The 22,956-nt window shown below is 40.5% G+C and overlaps 1 protein-coding gene across 1 annotated transcript in view; it reads right to left on the reverse strand.

Moving 5' to 3' along the window:
• Nucleotides 1–3,062: 3,062 nt before the first annotated feature.
• The window catches only part of vstm2a (V-set and transmembrane domain containing 2A), a 70,726-nt gene continuing 50,832 nt past the window's right edge, over nucleotides 3,063–22,956 (reverse strand). The window contains exons 3-5 of the mRNA XM_034572591.1: nucleotides 19,330–19,380; nucleotides 16,942–17,272; nucleotides 3,063–4,292 (exon numbers count right to left, since the gene is read on the reverse strand). Of these exons, the coding sequence (XP_034428482.1) occupies nucleotides 4,216–4,292; nucleotides 16,942–17,272; nucleotides 19,330–19,380 (459 nt within the window). The 3' untranslated portion in view covers nucleotides 3,063–4,215. The remainder of the gene's footprint in view (nucleotides 4,293–16,941; nucleotides 17,273–19,329; nucleotides 19,381–22,956) is intronic.

Here is a 22,956-nt window from a genome sequence, read left to right on the forward strand (position 1 = left end):
CATTGATCAACTGTAAAATATTTCATTATGATGACATTTTAAGTTACTTGAATTATGTTATGCATTAAAGTCTATGGGGGCCCACTCAGTATTATTGCATAAATACCACGGCAACTGTGCACACTACAAATATGATACTGGTAAACAGTGTGTATCGCATACTGATTAACTGTATGTAATGGCGTTATGATGACATTTACAGTTATGAAATATCTAATGCATTCAAATCTGTCAAGGCCCATTCAGCCTCATGGCATTTATAATATAGCTGAGCATACAATACAACCAACAACTAACTTTTGAAATGCAGAGTCATTATGCCAACCTGTACGGATTGAATTGTATAAGCATTATGTATTAAAAGCTATTGCCGACGTGTTTTAAAGCTCTCATAGGGAGCCGTCAGATGTCAATACACAAGGTTCAGGGTCTTTCCTGTCGTGCTCAGCTTCTGACGTGCCTGGACTTTGTGTGCTCGGCAGTGTAGGCTGCTCGAGTCCGTGGAGCGTGGGGACGTCCGTGGAGACTTTGTGTTCACTTCTGTGGGCCTTCGCGACCTTTTGCGCTGGTGCTCCGTGGAGGTCGGTGGCCTGGGTCCAGAAAGAAGGGGGTGTCCCTTTTTTTCCCTGAGCAGTTTTTCTTCTCTTTTCTTTTCTTTTTTTATTGTGTCTGTTTGTGTGTGTGTTTGTATAATTTGTTTATATTGATGTCTTTTTGGGGATTTTTTTATTTTATTTGATCAGATAAATTAAGTTTGGTTAGGTCCAGGAAATGCTTTTTCGCGTTTAATCTTACTGTAATTTCCTCTGGGTGGTTTGGTGTAAATGAAGGGCCGGCTGATTTGAATTGTGATTGGCAGAACTATCAAATAGAAAAGTGATTAAGCTCACACAAAAGTAACTTTCCTCCGAGTTGGAAACTGCGCTGGTATTTGGCACCGTCAGCACTCTCCCTAGTTCACACGCTCACGGAGCTCAGTATGTTATCGACCAAACAGATGGAACCCTTTAATTGTTTGAATTTCATCTGTGAAAATGATTTATTTAAATATTATTCTGATATTGTCATTATAATACAAACTGTTGCAATGTTCCAGTACAGAAGCCTCACACAATACCAAAGAAGAAAAAGAATTATAATTCATCAGGATTTTTCGACAGCTCAACGAACAGACAGGACCGCATTGAAATGAAACACATTAGAAGAAACAAATACATCTAGAGTGGATGAGGAGCGCGGCATATAAAACAGAACAGAAAATGGTTGTGTGATGTTTCTGAAATAACATCCCTGGATGAAGGAGCTGCTGCTTTTGCCATCGTCGTGAACTGTTCTCCTCTTTGGTAACAGAGGCATCGTTGCCCGTAAGCACCTCCGCCTCCATCGATACCCAAACTTCTCCTTTTTTTGAACAAAGCATCATTTAGCTTCTCTCTGATCACAATATCAAATCAATCGTCACTCCAGTATTTCACTCATTGTTATTCAATATGTTGCAGAGACTCACAGAGAAGGAGTCCTCTAGATTAGGATGAAAGCTTTATAAAGGAGATGTTTCTAATATATATAGATATATTTTTTTTTTTTCTCAAATACATTTTACCCAAGTTCATTTTGAAGAGATGAAGACCCACTTTGGACTTGTTAACACTTCAATATGAGTACATGACACCATTGTTACGAGTACAGAACATCACTGGCCTCTGCCTTTTTAAATTGACTTCTTTAAAAAAAAACAAAAAAAGAATCTTAACATGCTGATTAATTCATTTACAAGTTGTACAGATCTGTTACTTTTTACATGAGGGCTGGACAAAGTCAACATGTCCACTCAAACTGTGCACATTCTCTCCAAAGTGCTCAGGCACATTTCCAATAGACTCGACATCCAAATCCCGTCCCAGTACCTCAAAATAAGCTCTACCTTTTTTTACTTTTTTTTTTTTTCTTTTTATCCCTGCAAACTTGAACATTCTGAATCATATTACACAACATGTCTCATTTCAAAATGTAGCAATCTATTTCCAGTCACAGCAGAGTGGCATATATATGAAAGTGATGCAAGATTAACTGTCCAAATAAACCCTGAAGCTATTTGGAGCTCGGGGGGGGATTAGACAGGGTTGCCCGCTATTGCTCACACATCTTGTACCGAGGCTGAAGGCTGCTGATCAGGAGACGTCTGTGGTCTGATCCCAAAGCATGACACGCTCCGTCAGCCTCTGAACTCCCGACGCTGAATCAACAAGTTTCCCACCACAGTTCTTTGGGAATTACAGTACAACTATACATTTTTGCTTTGTCTGCAAAGCGGAATAAAAGCACAAAGTGAGGTGAGCATTTTGCTTTCTGAGAGCACACAGCACAGTAATTATTGGCAATTACACCTGTATGTTATGTATGAATGTTAGATTATACCATACAACACATGAGGAACTAGATAATCATGCTTCATGTTTGAACACCTTAACGTCAGGTGGAGGTTCCGGGCATCAACTGAGCAAAAAAAAAAGAAAAAAAGTGTGTGCTTAGTGGACAACATCGACCAAAATAAAATATTGATCTCATTGCGGGGCAACTGCTGCACCGGCAGCTTACACTCATGGTGGATAACATTCACTTACAGCATGATTCTGGAGACATAAATCAACTACTCTATTATTTATAAACATTTCAGTTTGAATCGGAACGTCTGCATTTCTAAAGGATGGTGTACAATTTCCTTTTTCAGCTCAAAAGTTAACAACAAAAAGAGGTTCGATCCTGGATGTGACACTGTGCCATGGCGATGATCTGAATATAGGACCTGTTGCACTGTGAAACCAAACAACACATCTGCCTGTGTTTGAGTCAGATTGTCAAAGCGTTTTGCTTATAAATGCTCTGAGTGGATAAAAATCTCAATCATATATCATCTGGAAAATAAAAGGTGAAAAATATATTGTTGTGAGATCTAAGAAGAAACGAAATCATCAAACTAACTTATTTCTCCCAAACACGGGTCCGTTGTGTGTTGCACTGCATCTCATGTCAACATCCAGCCACTAGCAACATCTGCCTGCAAATGTGAGAATGTGTGTGTTTGTGTGCCGGCGAAATCGTCACGGAAACTAGCTACTACTTATGATCAGAAGTGGGTTAATAGGCATCCACCCTCTGTCATAATGAGACATAACAGGGTTGTGCACAGCAACCGCAAAGCATGCCTTTTAGAAATGGTGCGGGTCAATTAAAATTAATCATCCAATGGTCACATATCAGGATTTTAAACGACTCGTAAATTGGTGACATCCTTTTTATTCCTACTGAGGATGCAATACAAATTTAAATGACAAGGGACAATTTTTTTTATTCACATCAAAGGTAGCACATTAAAAAATGAAAATGAATTCTAAATACTTTAGCGCTTGACTCCAAGTGTCGTTCTAATAACATACGCTCTTCCCTCTTAAGCCTTCTGACCAAAACGCATGCACTTCTGTCACTAACAAGATGTGAAACTATGCACATTAGATCGTCTGGATGGACACAGCTGAAAAAAAACCCGAAACAGATATAGGAATTTAACCTCTTTGAACCTGATGGTTGATGCTAACAGTCTGAATTAACATGTATTTGACGATATTTTAGTTTCTTTGAAAGGGCCAGAGTGGCTTTTCACAACGAAGTTCCATGGCCTCTCCTGTGAGTGTCAGCTACGTATACAAGCACATACAGTTAATTCTAGGGGTTTCAACTAAAACAGATATATATATATCCGGAATCATATATATTACACAGATATATATTCTCCTTTTTTCTTGTTCACTTTTGAGCAATGAACACACGAGCTGGAACGTTGAAACCATAACAGAGTCATTCTTCCATTGAGAGCTATCCAGTATGATACAGAGTCCGTTTTTCACACCAGAGCGCTGCACCTCAGGTGGTGTCGGGTCGACGTCTGTACAAAAAGGGTAATCCAACTGGCTTAAAGGTGACTGGTGTTTACACTGGCTAATAACAATGTGCTGGGTGCAAGAGCAGTGGTGGCTGGGAAATGAGGATTCGACTGTGCTGGCCGCATGGTGGGGGGGGGGGGAGGGAAAGTAAAACAGGCAATTTTTCTCGTTCACTTTGGGAGCAAACAGAGAGAGAGAGACAGAGAGAGAGAGAGAGAGAGAGAGAAAGAGAGAGAGAGAGAGATCTGGGAGCAAATCATGTCAGTTCTTCAAATTATAACAAGGCACCCCTCACCGCACCGCACGCCAGGAGGAGGACAGTCAGTCCACAGCTGGATAATATTCTTGTACCTGCACAGAGAAGGAGCAGGGGATTAAAAACACACAATGAATATTACATGACATGCAAACATGCTTGTTAAGGGGGTCGAGGACGGAAATATGATAATGTACAACAGCAAAAAACAAGAAATCAGTCGATCGTATTGCTCCTACTACAGTGTTATATTGCAGATCTACAGCACATACACCTGAATATTAATAGTTTATTGTTTATAGAAAGAATAGTTACATGTCAGCCGTAAAAAAACGAAGAAATCTTCATTTTCCCAGCTCTTTATCAGTTGTTAATAACCTTGAGATGCTAATGGAAGTGGCCTCAGAGGTCAAATCTGCTTTTTTACTAGACAGACCCATTCTAATTCATACTATCTATTTACTGTCCCATTTTTATTCTCCTCTTAGCTTCGCAAATGATCACTACAAAAAATAATTCTTTCAGCAGGTACATTTGTGTGAGGCATAATTGTGACCAGATTATGTTTTTTATTAACAAATGGATTGAATATGTTCTTAATTTATACATTTGGCGAGTCACAGCCATGAAGGCAAAATGCAAATGATTATAAATGACATTAATTAATAGCTCTAGGCATCTTGCCTCCTTGAAATATAAATATATATTATATATATAGTAAATATATTTGGTAGGGAATGCTACATGTTGTTAATTTATACAATGAGCATTTCACTAATATTTTAATAGTAAAATGTTCATTTACAACAAATATGTTTTGTTTGCAATAGTTTTAGGTTTATTCATAATTATAATGATAATATAATTAACTTTTTAAATGTAATATATGATTACAAAATAAGATGCACAGAATCATCCATTTTATCTGACATGTCTTTCAGCCTCTTCTGCATGTCACATGTTACGGCATATGGCTTCATAAGCTGTAGCCCATAATGCTGCAGTGCACCTATACAAGCTGTCAGCTCTGCTTGGCTGTAAAACAATGTTTAAAAACAAGGATTAAAAAACCATCAGACATCTGGATTTAGTTTTTTCATCATATTGCTTTAAAGGCTTTTCCAAACTTTGGGAAACCACAGAACAGTTCATATTTACATCGATCTATGTGACTGAAATGGTGGACATCTACTTTTTTGCTTAATTTTGTCCCAAAACAAGAAAACTGGACTTTCTGTTTTGTAACAAAAGCAGTGTGCGCATGTGCAAATATTGAATCTCAACGCAATGGCGGTCGTGCCTTCATTTACATATTTGAGCTTTGCATCACACGAGGCAGCTCACTGTAATTGCAGAGCTGGAATTACCCCCCCCCCCCCCCTCAATGTTAACAGCCTTTGAACTGGTATGGAGAGGATTTATACGGGCAGCTACCTCCGACTTGGCCCTGACAAAGTGCTATCGTCACTGCAGGCTGCTCCGACTGTTTACTGAGCATCCGACACGCCTAACAACTGCAAACTAGTACACAGCCTCCTGAGCCTATACCTGCATCTCAGGGACAGTGAACCTGAAATGATGAGAGCAAAGCAACAAATGACAACTGTGCAATCCTATGTAGGAGAGTTGCAATCCGCTCAGAAACTGCTTTGATAAGGGGGGGAAAGGGTCTGAGAGTGACAGAGTGAAAGAAGGCGGAAGTGAGAAACAAGAGAAGTTGTAAACCTGTGAAAACACGGCAGTACTTGGGTAATAGAAAGTGAAATATTCACTAAATCATATTGACATTTACTAGATCCCTGTGCCAAACCAGGAGATGGTTCTAGGACAGAAATCATCCAGGGGAACACTTTGTTCCTCGCGGCCCAGCTCTGGATTGTCTGCGCTGGGGGGGGATATGGGGGTATAGGAAGGAATTGTAAAAAGGAGAGAAAGATGGGGAGACAGTGAGGGCTCTGACCCTTTATTCCATCCCCACCACATCTCATTTAGCTTGAGGTGATCTACAGAACAGGAGGGCCACAGAGGAGCCGCCATCACTCTGGGCCCAAACATCCTTCACATAGAGAATCATTAATCAGCCTCCAGCAAAAAGTCAGAGCCAAGCAGATGTGGAGACCGAACATCAGAGTGTTAACAGTAAACATCCAGTAATATCAAGCTATTTTTCAATTATCTACTCAGTAGTGGTAAAACCAAAGTCAAAGATGTATCATAGCATTTTTAAAATGCAAAACTTCTTAATTATGTCGGGGATGGAGGATGTGTCTCTTTCTTGGATACAGAAACAAAACACCAGGCTGGTTTCCCTGCCCCCCAGGAAAGACCCTGAGCTGTTGCCAAGCAATCTCATACCATTTGGAACACCCTGTTCCATTTTGTCATGAAGTCCCATAGTGCATCTCAATGCAGAAAGGTTGCAATGCATAACCACCATCTGTGTTCCGTTTTCAGGAAATCATGTTGATTGTCAATTTTTTTACAGTCTAAATTGTTTCTACTTTCTATTTTCGAAATTTGGACCATTATTCCCATCGCACTCATCCCTGTTGTTTGGGCATCTGTCCACAGCATCTCCACTGGGTTAAGTGTCTGTCAACCAAGCCCCATATCAGGACGCTCTTCTCCACTGTACCCCCCCTCGGGACAATGCTCTACAACCACTGGAGGGACTAGCAATGAAGTCGCAAGTCAAATTTTCTGATGGTCCAATACTTTGGTTTATGACTAAAATTAGCAAATAGTATCATGCTAAAGCACTAAAGTAAGATTGTGTCGAACAGTGTATCTGTCGACAGTCAGCATGCTAGCATTGTCCTTTTAAGCTTAAACCTCAAAGCAAATTAGTAGCATGGCTACAGACTCATTTTAGCCTAAAGTCAACTTGTTTATATTTCGGCTAAATATAAAAGAAATGCCTGCTGGTTTGGCTATAGCCATAGGTCACCTACTTTCACCTAACATCTGTAGCCAATTTAGTAAATCAAGCGACTGAGGTTGAAAAAGCATCAAAACAAATACATATATGGTTTGGTTAGATCACATTATCCTTTAATGTCAAAATGTGTGTTTTTACTAACCCACCATGTAAAACCAGTTGATGAAGTAGTACTGGTGTAATTATTACAGTGTAGTTCTACCACCTACCAGCGCTGGCTCAGTTAAACTGTGTACTCCTGAGCCATACAGAGTACGTGAGCTTAAATAGGGAAATTCCATCAGCGGTGCATCAACAGCACTGTCCTTACCAGTTATGGTCACAGTCACAGTGGTGGAAATGGTACATGAATTATTAATGTTCAAAAATAATGATAGTATACGTAGAACACCACAAATCAGTGCATGCTTGTCAAGGTTTGGTTACCACCATTTGTTATGCACATTATGTGAGCGCTGACTGCACTTCAGCTGTGTTAATTCACTTAATGCATGGATCAGTGCCTTAGTAGATTGCATGAGGGAAGCTTTCTCATGAACTGGAAGCAACAATCTTCCACCAAACTGCACTGCTTCAGAATCATCAAATACTATGTTTGCTAAACTGCAGTAAATGTTTTCTTTGAGTTGTTAAATGCAAAAAAAATTTACATTTTATTCCAACGAGTTATAGCATTCATGCTCATCTATTGAGGTAGCTCAGGGGCACAGTGTGTTCAGGTTGACTGCTAACACACACTGTTAGCCATAGGGTGAAATCCCACAGCTTGCATGTTCACTGTAAAACATTACCATACCTGCACAGATGGGCTGGTAGAATGGCTCATGTTAAATTGATGCTAGCACATTCAGTATTCCCACTTGTAATGTGCTGTAAGATTGCTTTGTTTCAAAGGCAACTGTAGTGGCTTCATGTGTTAACGCTTTAAAAAATAATTCGTTATTATAAATTATGTACTGTTATATTGTCGGCAAATCTCATGAAAAGATCCAAACCCCTGAATCTACCCAATTAACAAATACTGTCTATATGGATCCAAAGTATGATATAGATTAATCCTCTCTGTTGTCCAAACTCTATTAAATACACACACACTGAGACACACTGTCATACTGTTTGACGTGTTCCTTCAATATCTATAGCACATATTCACTTTGTAGTTTATAGTCCAAGTATTCACCACATAACCAAATGTGGATTAATCTACCACTGTAAACAGTCCCCAACAAATGCGCTGTGTTATCCTGTTTGGTAAATGATCATTTATTACTCATCATAATTACTTAACTTACAACCCTTTTGTAAGAAGATACTGTATATATTTGGGACATATTTACTTTGAAAAGATTTATGTCTTCAATGAGAAACAATGGGCGTAAAGCTGTGTGCCAGGCAGGGAAAAGTCCTGAAATTATCATCATCTGTACTTTGCATACTGACATTATCTAAACTTGATTTGAATTTAAACTTATTTGTATGACTAATTCTATTTTATACCAAACTATTTCAGTCGTACTGATGAAAGCCAGCACACATACAGTATGTTTGTAATGGAACAAATGGGGACTGCTAAAAGACACTTAAGGTGTTCCCTGACATACACTAACGTCTGAGTAATATCCTTAAATTATGCTGAGGGGCTGTATGGGAGAACGAAAATGTTTCGAGTCAGTTGCTGTGAACCTTCTCCAGAGTTTCTCCTGCCGGCTCCCTCGTAAAAACTCAGGATATTGTCCGGATGAGCCAATGTGAGAATACAGCAGGAGATAATCTGGAGGATTCGCTGTGAGCGAGTGGGTGTGTTGACGACGTCTCTGACATGCGGCAGACGCCAAACTGAAAAAAAAAGAACACAAAATAATCAGGATGAAAAAGAGGAGCCAAGCATGCAGGAGACAGTGAAGCAGATGAAGATGTCAGATTGACATGACACAAACATGCGATCTCCACACTGTAATATATTTATTTCCTTCCTCCCGATGCTGGGCCACCCCTCGGCTGAATCCTGCAGAGATTTTCCTGTAGTTTTGAACATGTCTGACTATTAAATCTCCTGCTGCTTTCATCGTATGTGAAAGGCAAATTGTGCGGATAATTTCGGGGGCTTCATGTCTGAAAACAGCTTTAGAGAGGCAGGCAGGAGAACCAGCTCGACCTACACCTGGTCCGACAACAGCAAAGCTAATAGTGTAGTTTGTATTATGGAATTGTAAATAAACATTTCCTGAAACCGTTTTAAATTGACATGACCAGGAGGGAACTTAAAAAAAGAAGAAATTTGTCAGTAATCTTTAGTGTCAGCTCTGACATCTTCGAGATGCTCTCTGAATCAAGCCCATATATGGCTACACATCCTCTGGATTTAGAGCAAAACACATGTACGGAACAGGAGTTTTTATGTATTTATTCATAGATTATATATTTGCTGTTGTGTTTTTATTGTTTTATATGGTATCTGCAAAGCATTTTTTCAGCTTGATGTGAGAAAACATGAACAGTAATAGAAAGTGCATGTAGATACAATTGTATCAGGTAAAGAATAATGAAAAAAAGATATGTGGGCTCACAGTCCAGGGAAAAATCCTCTTCAGCCTTAACACCTTAGCTTTAACCATGATCAATTCATACCTAATCCTAACCTCGACCGAAACACAACTCATATCCAACCCTTAACCTCAACCAGGACCTCAGGAATAATGTTTTGCCTCATTAGGCCTTGGCTTTGAGGTCTCCTGGTCCTGACAAGGTCCAGTAGTAGTAATAAACCTACTTCAGTCATCTCAAGAACATATGAATATCAAAGGACTAATATTTCAGCAGGATGTGAACTCATCCACGTGTTTAACTTCAGTATGGGTGACTACAGGCAGGTGCTGCTTATTCAGATAGAAAGACACATGTTCAATTGTCAAATCTTCAACTATCAACTTTTTTCAGTCGGCCTTTAAGTACTGAATGCTTTAGAGTCCTCATTTCTGATCTGCAGCTACATTATAAACCTCTCAGATCTGGGACAGGTCTTTTTCCCTGTCCCCAGAGTGAACATTAAACATGGAGAAGCAGCATTCAGGTTTTATGCTCCACATGTCTTAACAAACTCCCAGGAAAGTGGAAGTCTGCTCCTACTCTCAGCACTCTGAGAGCAGGGCTTAAGCATTTTTCAGTTGGGGCGGTGCCTTTTATTCCATCAAATCGAAAAGACCATTTCTTCATATCTTCTTCAGCTGTGATGTCATTTTTTCCTGACTTATGTACCTTCTTCTATGTTATCTTAACAATAACTGACTAGTTCCTGTTGGATTTGTATTCAATGACATCACCATGTCACCAGAAATAATTTATAATTCTGCTACAGCAGTTATTTGCTCTCCTTGCATTGCCAGTACACTGTAATACAGCATGAATCTATAATACTAATATAACATATATAAGACCTTTGCACCAGGTTCTACCCATTAGCATGCGTCGGGTGTGTGAATGTTTCAATTTGTTCCATCCCTGAAACAGACATCCCATAAGCCAGCCACAAACAGGTGGAAAGCAATTTTTTTGTGGGTGCGCTGTTTTTCCCTTGAAAAATAACCTGTGCCGATAGTAAAGGTAAATGTACCCTCTGTGCTCCCATGCTATTTTTAGACAACAAAGGGGGGAACAATTGTGACTATTTGTTGTACGCTGCCATGCATTTTAATCGCTGAGCAAAGAGAAAAATAAAGTCGAGAAATTCAGCTGAATTCTAAAAAAAACGACCCTTTATGTGGGCAGTGATTGGAGTATTTCACATATCCTAGTGAGTTGGAATGAAGCTCAATTCCTGCAAGACTGTTCAGCTGCAGAGGTGGACCATGAAGGGGAAGTGAAAGCTTGGTGAAAAAGGTTTTCCTTGCAAATTTGAATTGAAGACGTATTATATGATGTCTCAGGACTTTGAACTGTGCACGACGCCACTTTTTTCCCCGTCTGTTTGCCTTCTGTCCACCCAGGCCACAGTGAGACCTCTTCAGGCTTTCTTGCTACACGCAGGGATAGAATGGACCCACACAAAATACTCTTCATTTTGTCCTACTTAACCTTACACAACGCTCTGCAATTTGCCAAAATGTTTTTGGCTCGGTGAAATGGTGATGTGAAATATCGATTCCAGGCCAGCGAGGCAGTCGGGTTCAGTGAGGCAAGGATGTGAATCACCACAGCACCTCCACAGGGAGCTCCAACTGGCTTAGTGCCAGTTCCATCTATTCCTGCTGATCCCTGGCCGGCTGACTGGCGAGCTGACTGTCTCTTTGACTCGCTTCCTCACTTGCCTGGTGGCTCTGCTATAAAACTCGCGGTCTGATTCGCTTGTTGACTGATATCCTACACTCTCGGTCGGACTGTCTGCCTGCATGAGCCGTGACTGGAATTTTGTTGCTGACTGGCTGGTTAAATATAAAAATGGGTGTCATTACCTTGCAGCTTGACTGTTCGGCTGTGGGTCAGGCGAAATGTGATCACACAGTTTGGTGTTTAAACTCCAAAATTACCACCCACCTCATTTGAAAGGATCACACAAGCAGTTTTGTGTGACATTACTGCACTTTACAACACTTTCCGAAGCACATAGCCATAACTGATATGAGGAACATGCAGCTGATTAGGGCTTAAAGTCATTGTGTGCTATAATATTACTTCTCGTTCAATCATTTTTCAATTTCGGTTTTCTTTCCTCAAACAAAAAGCCAGTTTTTACCTTTCAATAAATTGACTAGGTAATTGAACCTCACTAAAAAAAATTTTTTTATTTCAGATGAAAATATTGTAGTCTGCTTCTCAGTCCACCATTGTTGCTTGATAGCTTTACATACTAGTAGATTGACAAATAAAGATTTTTTTGTATTCAAATTAAAAGCTTATACATGGAGATGGTTTATATAGCTTATATTAAACTACAACTAAACTGACAGTAAATGCAAGTAGAGGTGAAAAAATGTGGGTGTTTTTGATAATATCCCCACCCGAATGAACAAAATGCTAACTATACATTATTTCCTAAAAAGAAATACATATATTCAATAAAATACACAGTCAGGATTGCTAAAACAACATTCAATATACAGCAACAATATAAAAAGTCTAACCTATGCAAGTACAAATGTATTGAATGCAATAATCTAGTAACATTAAAAGTTAGGTTTGTTTATGAATAAAAACTACAATTATTTTTTAACACACACCTCTTTACCAAACATAAAGCTAGCTTGCTGCTAACTCCACCATTCATAAACTGGAGTAGTCCTAACAACGTGTAACATTTGTTTCAGACTACATAATATTTGTGGGTGGACATATTATTATTAATCAGATGAGGCCCATGAATAGATCCCTGAGGAACCCCACATACTATTAAAATATGTCTGCTTCACCTAATATTGAAACAAGAACATAATGGAAAGATTTTTTTTGTGAACAATTATACAACCCAGTTTTATGTGTCAGTTGGATGTCTTTATTTATCATGTAATGATTATTAGATTATTAGATGTGCTACTATTGGCAGGTCGGTTATTAGTAATGTGGATTACTTGTGCACAAATTGTTCACTGTTCCAGAGTACTTTCACATGGAGTCATGTAGCCAAATCCTTCATGAGACTTAAGTGTTGCTCAGAACTGGACATTTTCCCGACTGTGCACTTAGGTGTTGGGCAGATTTGCATGCATTCACATTTGTTTGAATAAGGAGGGAACATGGACTCATCCACATGCAACTGAAGTGACACACAGACATTGCGTGCAACTGCTCGAGTGACGTGAATGCAACCATGAACAACAGTCCTGCTGTTCCCAACCACCTAGTGGAGTGATGACTCACTGGTGTTCTCTCCTTAGACATACACGGTCGAGGCAGTTTAAAAAAATATGGTGGTTCTTAAAAAAAACAAGGTCACTAATTTTTTTTGGTTTGGATGAATGCTTATGCAATCAAGCTGAGTTCATATTTGTTTTTTTCTTTCATGCGGGAACCAGGCTGGCCTCAGGAGTAGGAGGACAAGTCTGGCTTAGGGGACATTTTTCTTTCCTCTTCTTTCTCGTTCAGCTCCGGTCACCTCTGAGCTTTGAGAAAACAACACTGCCAGGAACGATGGAGGCTGAGCTGTGATCTAACAACAGCTGACACACTGGTGGGGAGTAGCTGTGAACAACCACTATGCCTCTGTCGCTGATGCTGATGCTGATGCTGCTGCGGCGGCGGCGGCTGCTGCTTCGGGTGCAGCCACTCCGCCAGCCGCAGCCACGTTCCCCCCCCCCCCCCCCCATCCGGAAAGTGCCTCATAGTTTACAGATGCAGCAATGCGGAAAGGGAAAATATCTGCACTCTCCCAGGTTTAATTTCATCTCATTCCATTTACCTATTGTTGCTCATCTGCCTCCAACCTGAGCACAGGAGTAATAGAACTCTGTCGCCCTCAGCTCAACACCTCTCTGCTGCTCATAGAAGGTGGCTAAGGCTGTCTGAGCAGCTACCGAGAGGCATTTATCAGTGTCAGACACACCGCACACAGGACTCACTGCAACACAGTTGTCAGCATAATTTGGCTGGCTCATAATCTCCGACTCTGCAGCCCCGGGGATTATTCAACTTTTTACCTCTATTCAGTGGCAAGTAATATCTTTCTGTGTTTCGCTTCAGGGTGCAGGGGGCTATCTGAGCCCAGAGCAGGCTCTGACTTTGTGTTTGAACTGTCTGGCCAGAGAGGAAATGACTGGAATTCATAGATGAGAAGGGGCAGTACAATTATAACGTAGTTTGATATGAGAATTTAATATATTGCCAAGAGTTAATGGTTAGCAAATTTACACTGAAACACCTGAGGGTAATCCGTGCGCTGCCAAACAGGGACTGATAATGTATAACTGCTGATGTTTAACTGGACTAATTTCCTCATCAACTATGCTGAGGTCCACAAAATAAGAGGAGAATCTATATATAAATGCAGTCTGTAACATGTTCTCCCAGCCATCAATTTGACTTTCTTCGTAAGGGAGCCTACATTTATAAATGTGTTTGTTTGTTTGACAAAGCTTTTAGTTCAGTTGCTTAGGTCAGTCTAAAAATACTTTTTGCTTAGGGCAAGTTCTTTTTTTAATTTTGTATTAATTGTGGTTTAAGGCTCGTCAGAAAGCAATATGGCACTGATGTTTTATTAACAATCACATTTTCTGACAACCCTTCTCTTGTGGTGGTGCAATAATGACTGCCCTTGCCATGTAATGTCCCAGGAGATGCCTTTGCGATCATACTTTCAAATCCCAGGATTATTTTGACATGTGGTTATTATCATAGTTGTCTTAGCATCATAAAACCCTATTGGGGGGTAATGTTTAGACTCTGACATTGGACACTACGTTATTAAATCATGATCGCAAATATTTGCCAAACCGGAGACGAGTACATTTTGATCCATCAATTAACTTGACTACAGTGTGGTGGATCAGAAAATGCACATACTCAATATGGGTTGTCCATATGTCTCTCATATCAGATTAAAAATAATGTTTATTGTCTTATCATTAAATGAGAATTTTGTAGTAATGGCCTAAAATCAAAATAGAGTTTTAGTAGTAAATATATATATGAGAGTCATTTAACAGCAGGAGGAAAAACAATTCTCTCCGGTTAAAATGGCAGCCTATTGTCAGGGTTAAGTGTGTAGTTAGAAGTGTGGTTTGTTATCTCAATAACCACATTTAATTAAAGGTCAATGTGACGACTCTGCTGTTCTTCTGTTTAATACTTAATGCACAATTTTTTTCGTCTAATGAAGTGTCTGAATAAAACATTTCTTAATTTATCATAATTTGCACTGAGGTGACAGCATGTACACATATACTCAGAGGGTTGGTATTCATTTATAATTGGGACTGAAGTTTGAATATTATATATCGCACATTCGATCATTGATTAAAAAAAGATTACAGTGAGCAGCTAATCCACTGATCCGGATTTTGTTCACACGTGTTGAAGAGAATTACTTCGAACTCTTCTAACCTCAAAATCCATGAAATGGTTCAAATATCTTCCACAAGCTGTTAGCACATGCACATTTCCCGTTTTTTCACATAGGCAGAGCATGTTTGCACTCACTGAGACAACTCAGTTGGCATGAGCCCGCACACGTCTTTGAAATTATTCCCCGTGCTTCATGAAGGACAAAGGTAACATTAATATTCTCTGCAATCGGCTGAATGCAATTACAGACCTGATCTTAGAAAGGACTGACAGTTAAAGATGTGCTGGGGCTTCAATGATACAGATACACTGCAGTGAATCTCATGAATTAAATTTGTTCGAGTCCAATAGAAATAATAATAATAACTTTTAGCCAGTATGTGTGAAGCAATTTCTGTGATTATAGCATCTTTCAAATTCTTTTTTTCTCCCTTCTGTGGAACAATGGTGCACCCCCTGTGTGTTTTAGAGTTAGCAGATGAGGCCTGCCTGCCTGAGGATGTCAGCAGCCACTCGTGGGACATGGACATTTCTGAAATAAGCCTGGGAGCCTGACCATGCAGTGCTTTAAACATTAACAGTAAAGTAGTCAAATTGATTTAGAGAGTCCCAGGCTAGATTCTCATCGTCTTAGTGGAGGGGCTTGAAGCAACACTTTGGGAATGCTGGAGGCAGGAGCTTGACTCTCTGATCCCAGAATAAAGATTCCAGTCCGGCAAGATGAAATAAAATCAAAGACTTCTTCAGTATCTGTGGTGGCAGTAAAAAAATGACTCTGTTGAATGGCTCTTAATGGTCTTTATATTTACCACGGATGTATCTGTGAGACTGTGTGTGCAGGTCTGCTGCTTTCCATAATAGCTGTCACATATAGCCAGACCACGTGGTAAAATTCCCTTTACATCATCTCTCACATTATATTCAAATTAAACCCTTAACTAAAGACCCCTTATACTTCTCCTGTCTTGCTTTGAAATATAAATTGCATGCAGCCAGTGGACTGTCAAAAAATCCATGAAGTTTTTGCTTGTGTGTCTGTCATTTGGCGTGTGAGGCATGCATGTTCTGGCCAATCACAACCCAGAGGACTCAAGATTCAACTTTGACATTGTCTGTCATGGTGTTTTAAATTTGCAATCACTCAACTGACATCCTACAGTGACCTGAGAAACTGAAATGTACACCACCACCTTAAAGCCACAGTCTTGGCAGGAGGACCTTAGAGTGGCAGAATGTCAATAGTCCGACTTTGCCAAAAAGCAGATATTAAACAGAGATGTATTCCCGCTACTTGGCTCAAGTTGTGAAGTAAACTTAAGCTACACTTTTCCTCTCAGCAAGGCAGGGGGTTGATCAATACCAAAGGCTCATTCATTACTCGGTCAGCTCCTTTGCATTGTGGCTTTCGAATCACATTAAAATGCTTTAACTCCTTTTCTGCACAACACGCGATCTGTCTAAGTAGTTCTGTGAGAACAGAGACTCTCCTCAGAGTCTCTCTTTAGCTGTCCAGCAGCACCAGATACCGAGGATGGCCTCCTCTTCACCCGGGATCGATCGCAAAAAAAACGTGTAGATAATTCAGAGCGATGCAGGTGCATTGATCTCAATCAGTTTGCCTTGAAACATGGTGAACTTTTTCTGGATCTCAACCAAACAACTAGTTTTGTTGAGTACTTGGCAAGTACCTCACAAATGTGTCCCAAGAAGTCAGGAGGGATTGGGACCGGACTATATGCTGGAAATACAATATCTGGCTCCATGGGGGTTTATGCTCTAAGGTGCCCTCATTATATAACCCTCCCCTGGGGCCTTACCTGAGCCGGGGTTGTGTTGAGCTGTGTTGGAGGATGTGTGAGAGGTGGAGGTGGAGGACACCCTCTGGTCTGAGCTCATGCTGTCCTGCGGTGAGCTGGACTTTCTTGGCTTCTTGTCCGTCAGGTGCAGTGGCGAGCTCTTCTTGGGAGGTGTCAGTGGTCGCCGTGGTCTGGCCGTGGCGTTGACCTTCAGCCAGGCTTGGACCTTGTACTCCACAATCTCCCCGTAGTTAGCCCGCGTCACCCGGCACTCGTACAGCCCTTCGTCACTCTTGCTCACTCTGGACATCTGCAGCTTGTGGGAGATGTCGTTGCCCTGGACCTTCACTGTCTGTTAGAGTAATTACAAGAGACCACAGTGTCATAACATTGAACAGCACGATATAACTCCAGAAGGTTCCATGACAAATCATACTTCTTTATTCTACAAAATTCCCTGGGATTCTCATCCTGTCACATTTGGATACTTACACATTTAAAAAGCAGAGTGGATTTGTGTATTGTAACCTAGACAGATATGGTAATGACTATCAGGGGTGAAAAATATATTTCCAGAGCAAGGTTTCTTGGCTCGAGGCAGAAGGTTCTCATCTGTCTGCAGTTATCATCTGCAGCTTCCCCCCCTCCATCCTGAGGGGCACGAGGGCTCCGAACTAACCTTTCTACACTGGTGGCATTGGAGCCAAAATCTTTCACTTACTGGCCTTCAGCATTAAATCAAGAGGTGTCCCGGGGATACAAAGTGAAAATCCATCGGAGTGCATTATTGCGAATTCTACAAAACATCATTATTCTGTAAAAAAAAAAAAGAAGTCAATCGAGAAAAGTGTCTGATCCAGATAGTTGCAGGACTGTCTTCTTGGGATCACTTTTGGCAGAGTCAAACGAAAGCACTTGAGAAACCGAATGTACATGATTGTTTCATCAATATAATGACAAAATTGAAATACTGTCTGCAATAGAATAATAGAAGCAGAATTTCAAAGTGTAGCTACCTTGGTGCAAGTAGAGCATCAGTGACAAACTTCTATTGGCTCACGATAAAGAAGATCATATCACCCAGGGTTAACATGTGTGCATTCTATTTATGTATTGCTAGTGCACATTTCAAAATAAAACAAAACCAGAGACCTGATAACCTGCAAGTAACATGCATTTATAACATTTGACATTGAAACTTAATATTATGATGATTTTAAAGGGACCTGTGGTTTCATCTAACTCAGGTCATATTTTTTATAGTTATATCCATTATTCTATTAAGTTATTATGATGTTGTAATCATGTTTACTCAATTTTAATTGCTGAGATATGAGAAAATTATCTCTGCAAAAATATGCATCTAAAATTAGACATGATGTCAAACTGGTCACTTGATGTATGTGTATGTATCTGTATGTAAACTCCAGTGAGGTCATCCCAAAAAAGACTGTGTAGTTTGATGGGCGGTAAAGATGAAAGCGCCTCCGTGCGCAGCTTTGCATTTAAAGTGGCAGGGGAAAAAAAGGGGGCGAACCAGTTTCCCGGCCATGAATGCAGGACGAGAACCACTGTGACAGTAATAATACACTGCCACTGATTTCAATGATTAGCTCCTTTCTACCGCTGAAGGTGTGTTATTAGGGGAAATCAGTTGCTGTTGTGTTTGCATGGAATGAGGCGACTGCCAACTTAGGTCCCGGCAACACGTGTTTGAGAGGCACTGGGCAGCGACCGTATGGGCTCGAATTAGGGTGGAAAAGGTTTTGAGCTCGTAACATGACATTCACAGTAAATCTGTATGAGAGAAAATGTTGTAAATGTTAAATGTATGTCAATGTTAAAAAAACTAAAAAAGGTTAAACGTAGATGTGATTGGACAATGACTATGGCATCATTGTCTTCATTTCTGCCACTGGTCCTGAAAGGCTCTTTTATGACCCAGTTGGGTTTGTCTACATTCACAGCACATAAATCATTTTCCCCTTATTTTCTACAGAATCATCAAACATGATTGCAGCTAGCACCAGGACAATCTGCTCCACCTTTCAAGACCTTCCATGGAGATGAAAGTGACGGAGCTGTCTCTTCTTCTGACTGGATTCCGCTTCGTGATTGGACTGTCGGCGTCCAATCAGATTCAAGTGTTTAATGCACATTGTTCTGCTTTTCATATGTACACAGATGTCCACAAAACCACTTTGGCAGTGTCTTTGTGTAACCCCCCACAGATATCAGTGATATAATGTGATCATGTTACACATACAGATTTATTTAATAGCTTTACCTTTTTGGCTTAGGGGACATTTTGCAATCTTTGAAATTATTTGTGAACATCCTTTCTCTCACAATCACTTTGACCCTATGTTGAGCCCAGAACAGGATTACACGACGCTTTCCTCTACTTACACTTATTTTTGTCCCCTCATCATCAGGATCAGGTTCTGGTATCATCTCCATCTGGAACACAGAAACAGAACACAGGAGAAAGAGAGCATTAGCGGAGTGATATTATCCTGCCGAGTGCAGCGGCTCTCACACAGACACTCCGAGGACACAATCAAGGACGTATTTCGTGCAGGTTTCGGTGACGAAATCCCTAAAACCAACTACGAGATTACTATGACCACATTGAGAAAAGGCATCATCAATCCAACGGGGGGTTATAAATCTTTCATTCGCACACCGGCACGTAGTTCACAGGCTGAGTGACTGCATCGCCGCTGCTCTGCCTTTAAAAAATAAATGCACAAAGATGTCCCTCCTGCTGGACTTTCTGATTTATTTTTAGATTCTTTAAGTGGTTCTGTGGAGAAATTAAACAAGGCCTCCGAACGCCACCGCAAATTTCGGAGGAAACAACAGCTTCAAACCAGCGTGATGTGTGACAAACTAAGAGCTTCCTGAGAGAAATTATGCCTCAAAACTTCCATCAGTTGCCGCAGTAAAAGTAATATTACTCATAAAAACTTATGACGAATAATAAAATGTCAGAACACCGGGAATAGCTTTTCAGTGAAGAAAAAAAAAATCCAAAAAGGCAGAGAATACCATCCCTCCTGGGCCCACCAAATGCCCCTTTTTGAGCCCTAGTGGTGTAATTCTAGCACGGTGGCAAGCACTAAGCCTACAGCCTACATTATGGACCGAGCATTGATTTTAGAGGCTATAATTTATTTATCCCACATCGGATGCCAAATGGATGTGTGCCCGGGAAAAAAAAGTCTGCTGACTACAAAGCTGAAGAAGAGCAAGAGTGGGGCTGCAGAAAAAGGCTTGAGAGAGGGAGGAGGAGGAGGAGGAGGCGGAGGAGGAGGAGGTTTCTCCAGAGGACATGGACGGCTCCACAGCTGAGACAAAAAAAAAAAGGAAGGGCAGGAGAGGAATAAGATGGCTACTTATGAGCATTTGCTGGGGAGAGCATTATTTCAAGCACTGTAATTACCTCGGAGGAACCGAGCACTTTTCTCTGGAGGATTTTTCGGCAGACAGGTGATTAATGAGCAGAATTAGGAGCCGTAACTTTCCCTGCCTGCATGTATGCATGACTCCCACATCTCGACTCCACAGATCGACCTGGCATTCTCTATTGTATCAAAGAGACGTCCTTAACGGCGAGGCAGGATGAATTGTCGTCAGGCTGTTTCAAGCCGTCCATTTCAGCCTTGCCTCCTATGAACCTCTCAGCGTGGCCTGGGTGTGCAGTCTGCGTGCAGCGTGTCACCTGAGGGGAAACACGGGCTCTTCTGCTCATGCATGTGGTGGCTGTGGCACTTCGCTCGCACTGAACATTAACAGCCTCTTGCACATTTCATCATGGGAAATCGCACGGGACTATTAAAATGGCTTTTCATCACGGCGAGACTGTTTTCTATTACCAACCTGCTCCCAGCACATAATTAATAGTGCATTTTTCAATACAAGTCGAATGGTTGTAATTTCTCTCATTGTTTGAATTTCTTCACTGATTACTCTAAATGCAGTGGCTCCTTTGATTAGGTAATAAAAGTAGGTAGCTTTGCTAGCCAATCACGCTGGAATTTGGTACAATACAACAAGCAGGTCAGTTAAAGTGGAATAAGACTGTATTTATACATACAAGTCTGTGTAAACATCATAGTCAGTTAAAACAGGTGTGCAATGCCTTCTGTGTCTCTACTTCAGAGTGTGACTCAGAACATGTTTCTGTCTGAACCCAATCTGAGTCAACCAACTACCGTTATGTATGGTGTAAAAAAACGAAGTATCCAACATGACCTGAGCTTCGTGAGGTTTAAGAAAATACTGCAACATGCATGGTGTTATTAAGGTTGTCTTGGCTTGTGCTTGGAGAGTACGTAAATGGCAGCAAGGGTATACCTCATATCATGAAGTATGCAATGTCCAATGTGTAGGATTTAAAAAATATATATATATATTGCCATATCTGTGTTTCATTAGTGTATCATCAAGCTTAAAATGTGCCCTTTACAGCTAGCTGCATAGGGACCAGTATCCGCCCTATTGGATTGCCATGTTTCTCCAATAGCCAAGAACAGACCAACCAAACACTGGCTCTACAGTGGCCCCCCCCCCCCCCTGGAAGGGAAGAGTAATGAGCGGGGGTATTCAGTTGGTTGCCATCCGCAACTTCAACCCCAAGATGCAATTAAATCCCTCAACGCAAACTTTTAAGATGAAATAAAAGGTACTAAAACACAGTGCAATAGGAACTACAGAAAAATACTTGAATATCCATTGTTAAAGAATTTATTCCACTCGGCATTTGATCAACCAGAGCAGAATCAAGGCCTCTTCCACGGTGTCCATGGTTACATTATAAATATGAATTACTGAAAACACGTTTTATGCTAAGGATGAATACCATACTCCAAACACATTAGCTGCTATTTCAACAACTCCTGGGTTCTTCATGACATTCATTTACAGCACTTTTGCTCACATTTAGCATTTGAAATTCTCTCCTCATAGCACTTATCCTTCTTTAGGTCATTGAATGTAAACAGTGCGCAAGTAGGTTTTAAAAATTAAATGCAAAACTCCATGAAACTCACCCTCTGATGTTGTAAACACTATGTTCCTACAGTCCATTAGCTCCACCGCCACCGCTCTGGGCGCAGACACACTATTTAGTAAGTGCCTGAAAGCCCAGGGTCTGCTATGGTGTAAAATTAAACACACCACTCCAGAAAACACCAACAATGGATTTCAAGTTTCGTCAACAAAACAATCTCTGTATGAATCTAGCCACCGTATATCAATTTGCAATGAGCTGTGATATTCTAATAATGTATGGGTAGGAATGGGTAGAGAGACATGTACCTTTGATACAAGTAGCTTCAGTCTCGTAAGAGTTGCTCCTTTTGTTTCTAAGAATCTATTTAAATTGTACATTTCTCAGTATTTAGTGAATCATTTTTTTGATGTCTAATTTGCACGAATGTTGACTGAAAGTACCATTTTGCTTTAGGGGAGAGACGAACTGAGACACCCCAGATTAAATGTGGCTCCAGACTGATTACTAAGTCAATTTAGAGACCTATTCAAGGGAGTCGTACTCTGTTGGCTGATAGGAGCTATTGACGTCCATGTAGCTGAATATGATGCTTTAAATGGATTTCAGCTGAATTTACCCGTTAAGCTCTGTTACCTTTTTTTTTTGGTTTGTTTGTTTGTTTTGTTTGAATTTGTCTTACATGTGCAATGTGGGTTACACCGAATAAATCAAATTGTTTTAGTCTTTGTAAATGTCTCTTGAGTCTGCCTCCTAACACACAACCTTACCTTAAAAGAAAAACAACGATGTATCATTTTTTGGTTTTCATGGCAGCATCTCCCCTCTGAGGTCAGAGGACTGCACCTGCCTTGTCCACACACTGAGAATAAACCCACGCCTGGGCTCACCTCTATCTGCGGAACGTTTTACAATATTTTATTCTAACACACTCATTGGATTCATGGGCACTAAAACAAAAAAATAAGCTGGTATTTTACGAGTGTGAACCCATTAGTCACCCAGCACTGTACAAGAGCAAT

The sequence above is a fragment of the Hippoglossus hippoglossus genome, chromosome 20 (assembly GCF_009819705.1).
Source record: "Hippoglossus hippoglossus isolate fHipHip1 chromosome 20, fHipHip1.pri, whole genome shotgun sequence".
Classification (NCBI taxonomy): Eukaryota; Metazoa; Chordata; class Actinopteri; order Pleuronectiformes; family Pleuronectidae; genus Hippoglossus; species Hippoglossus hippoglossus.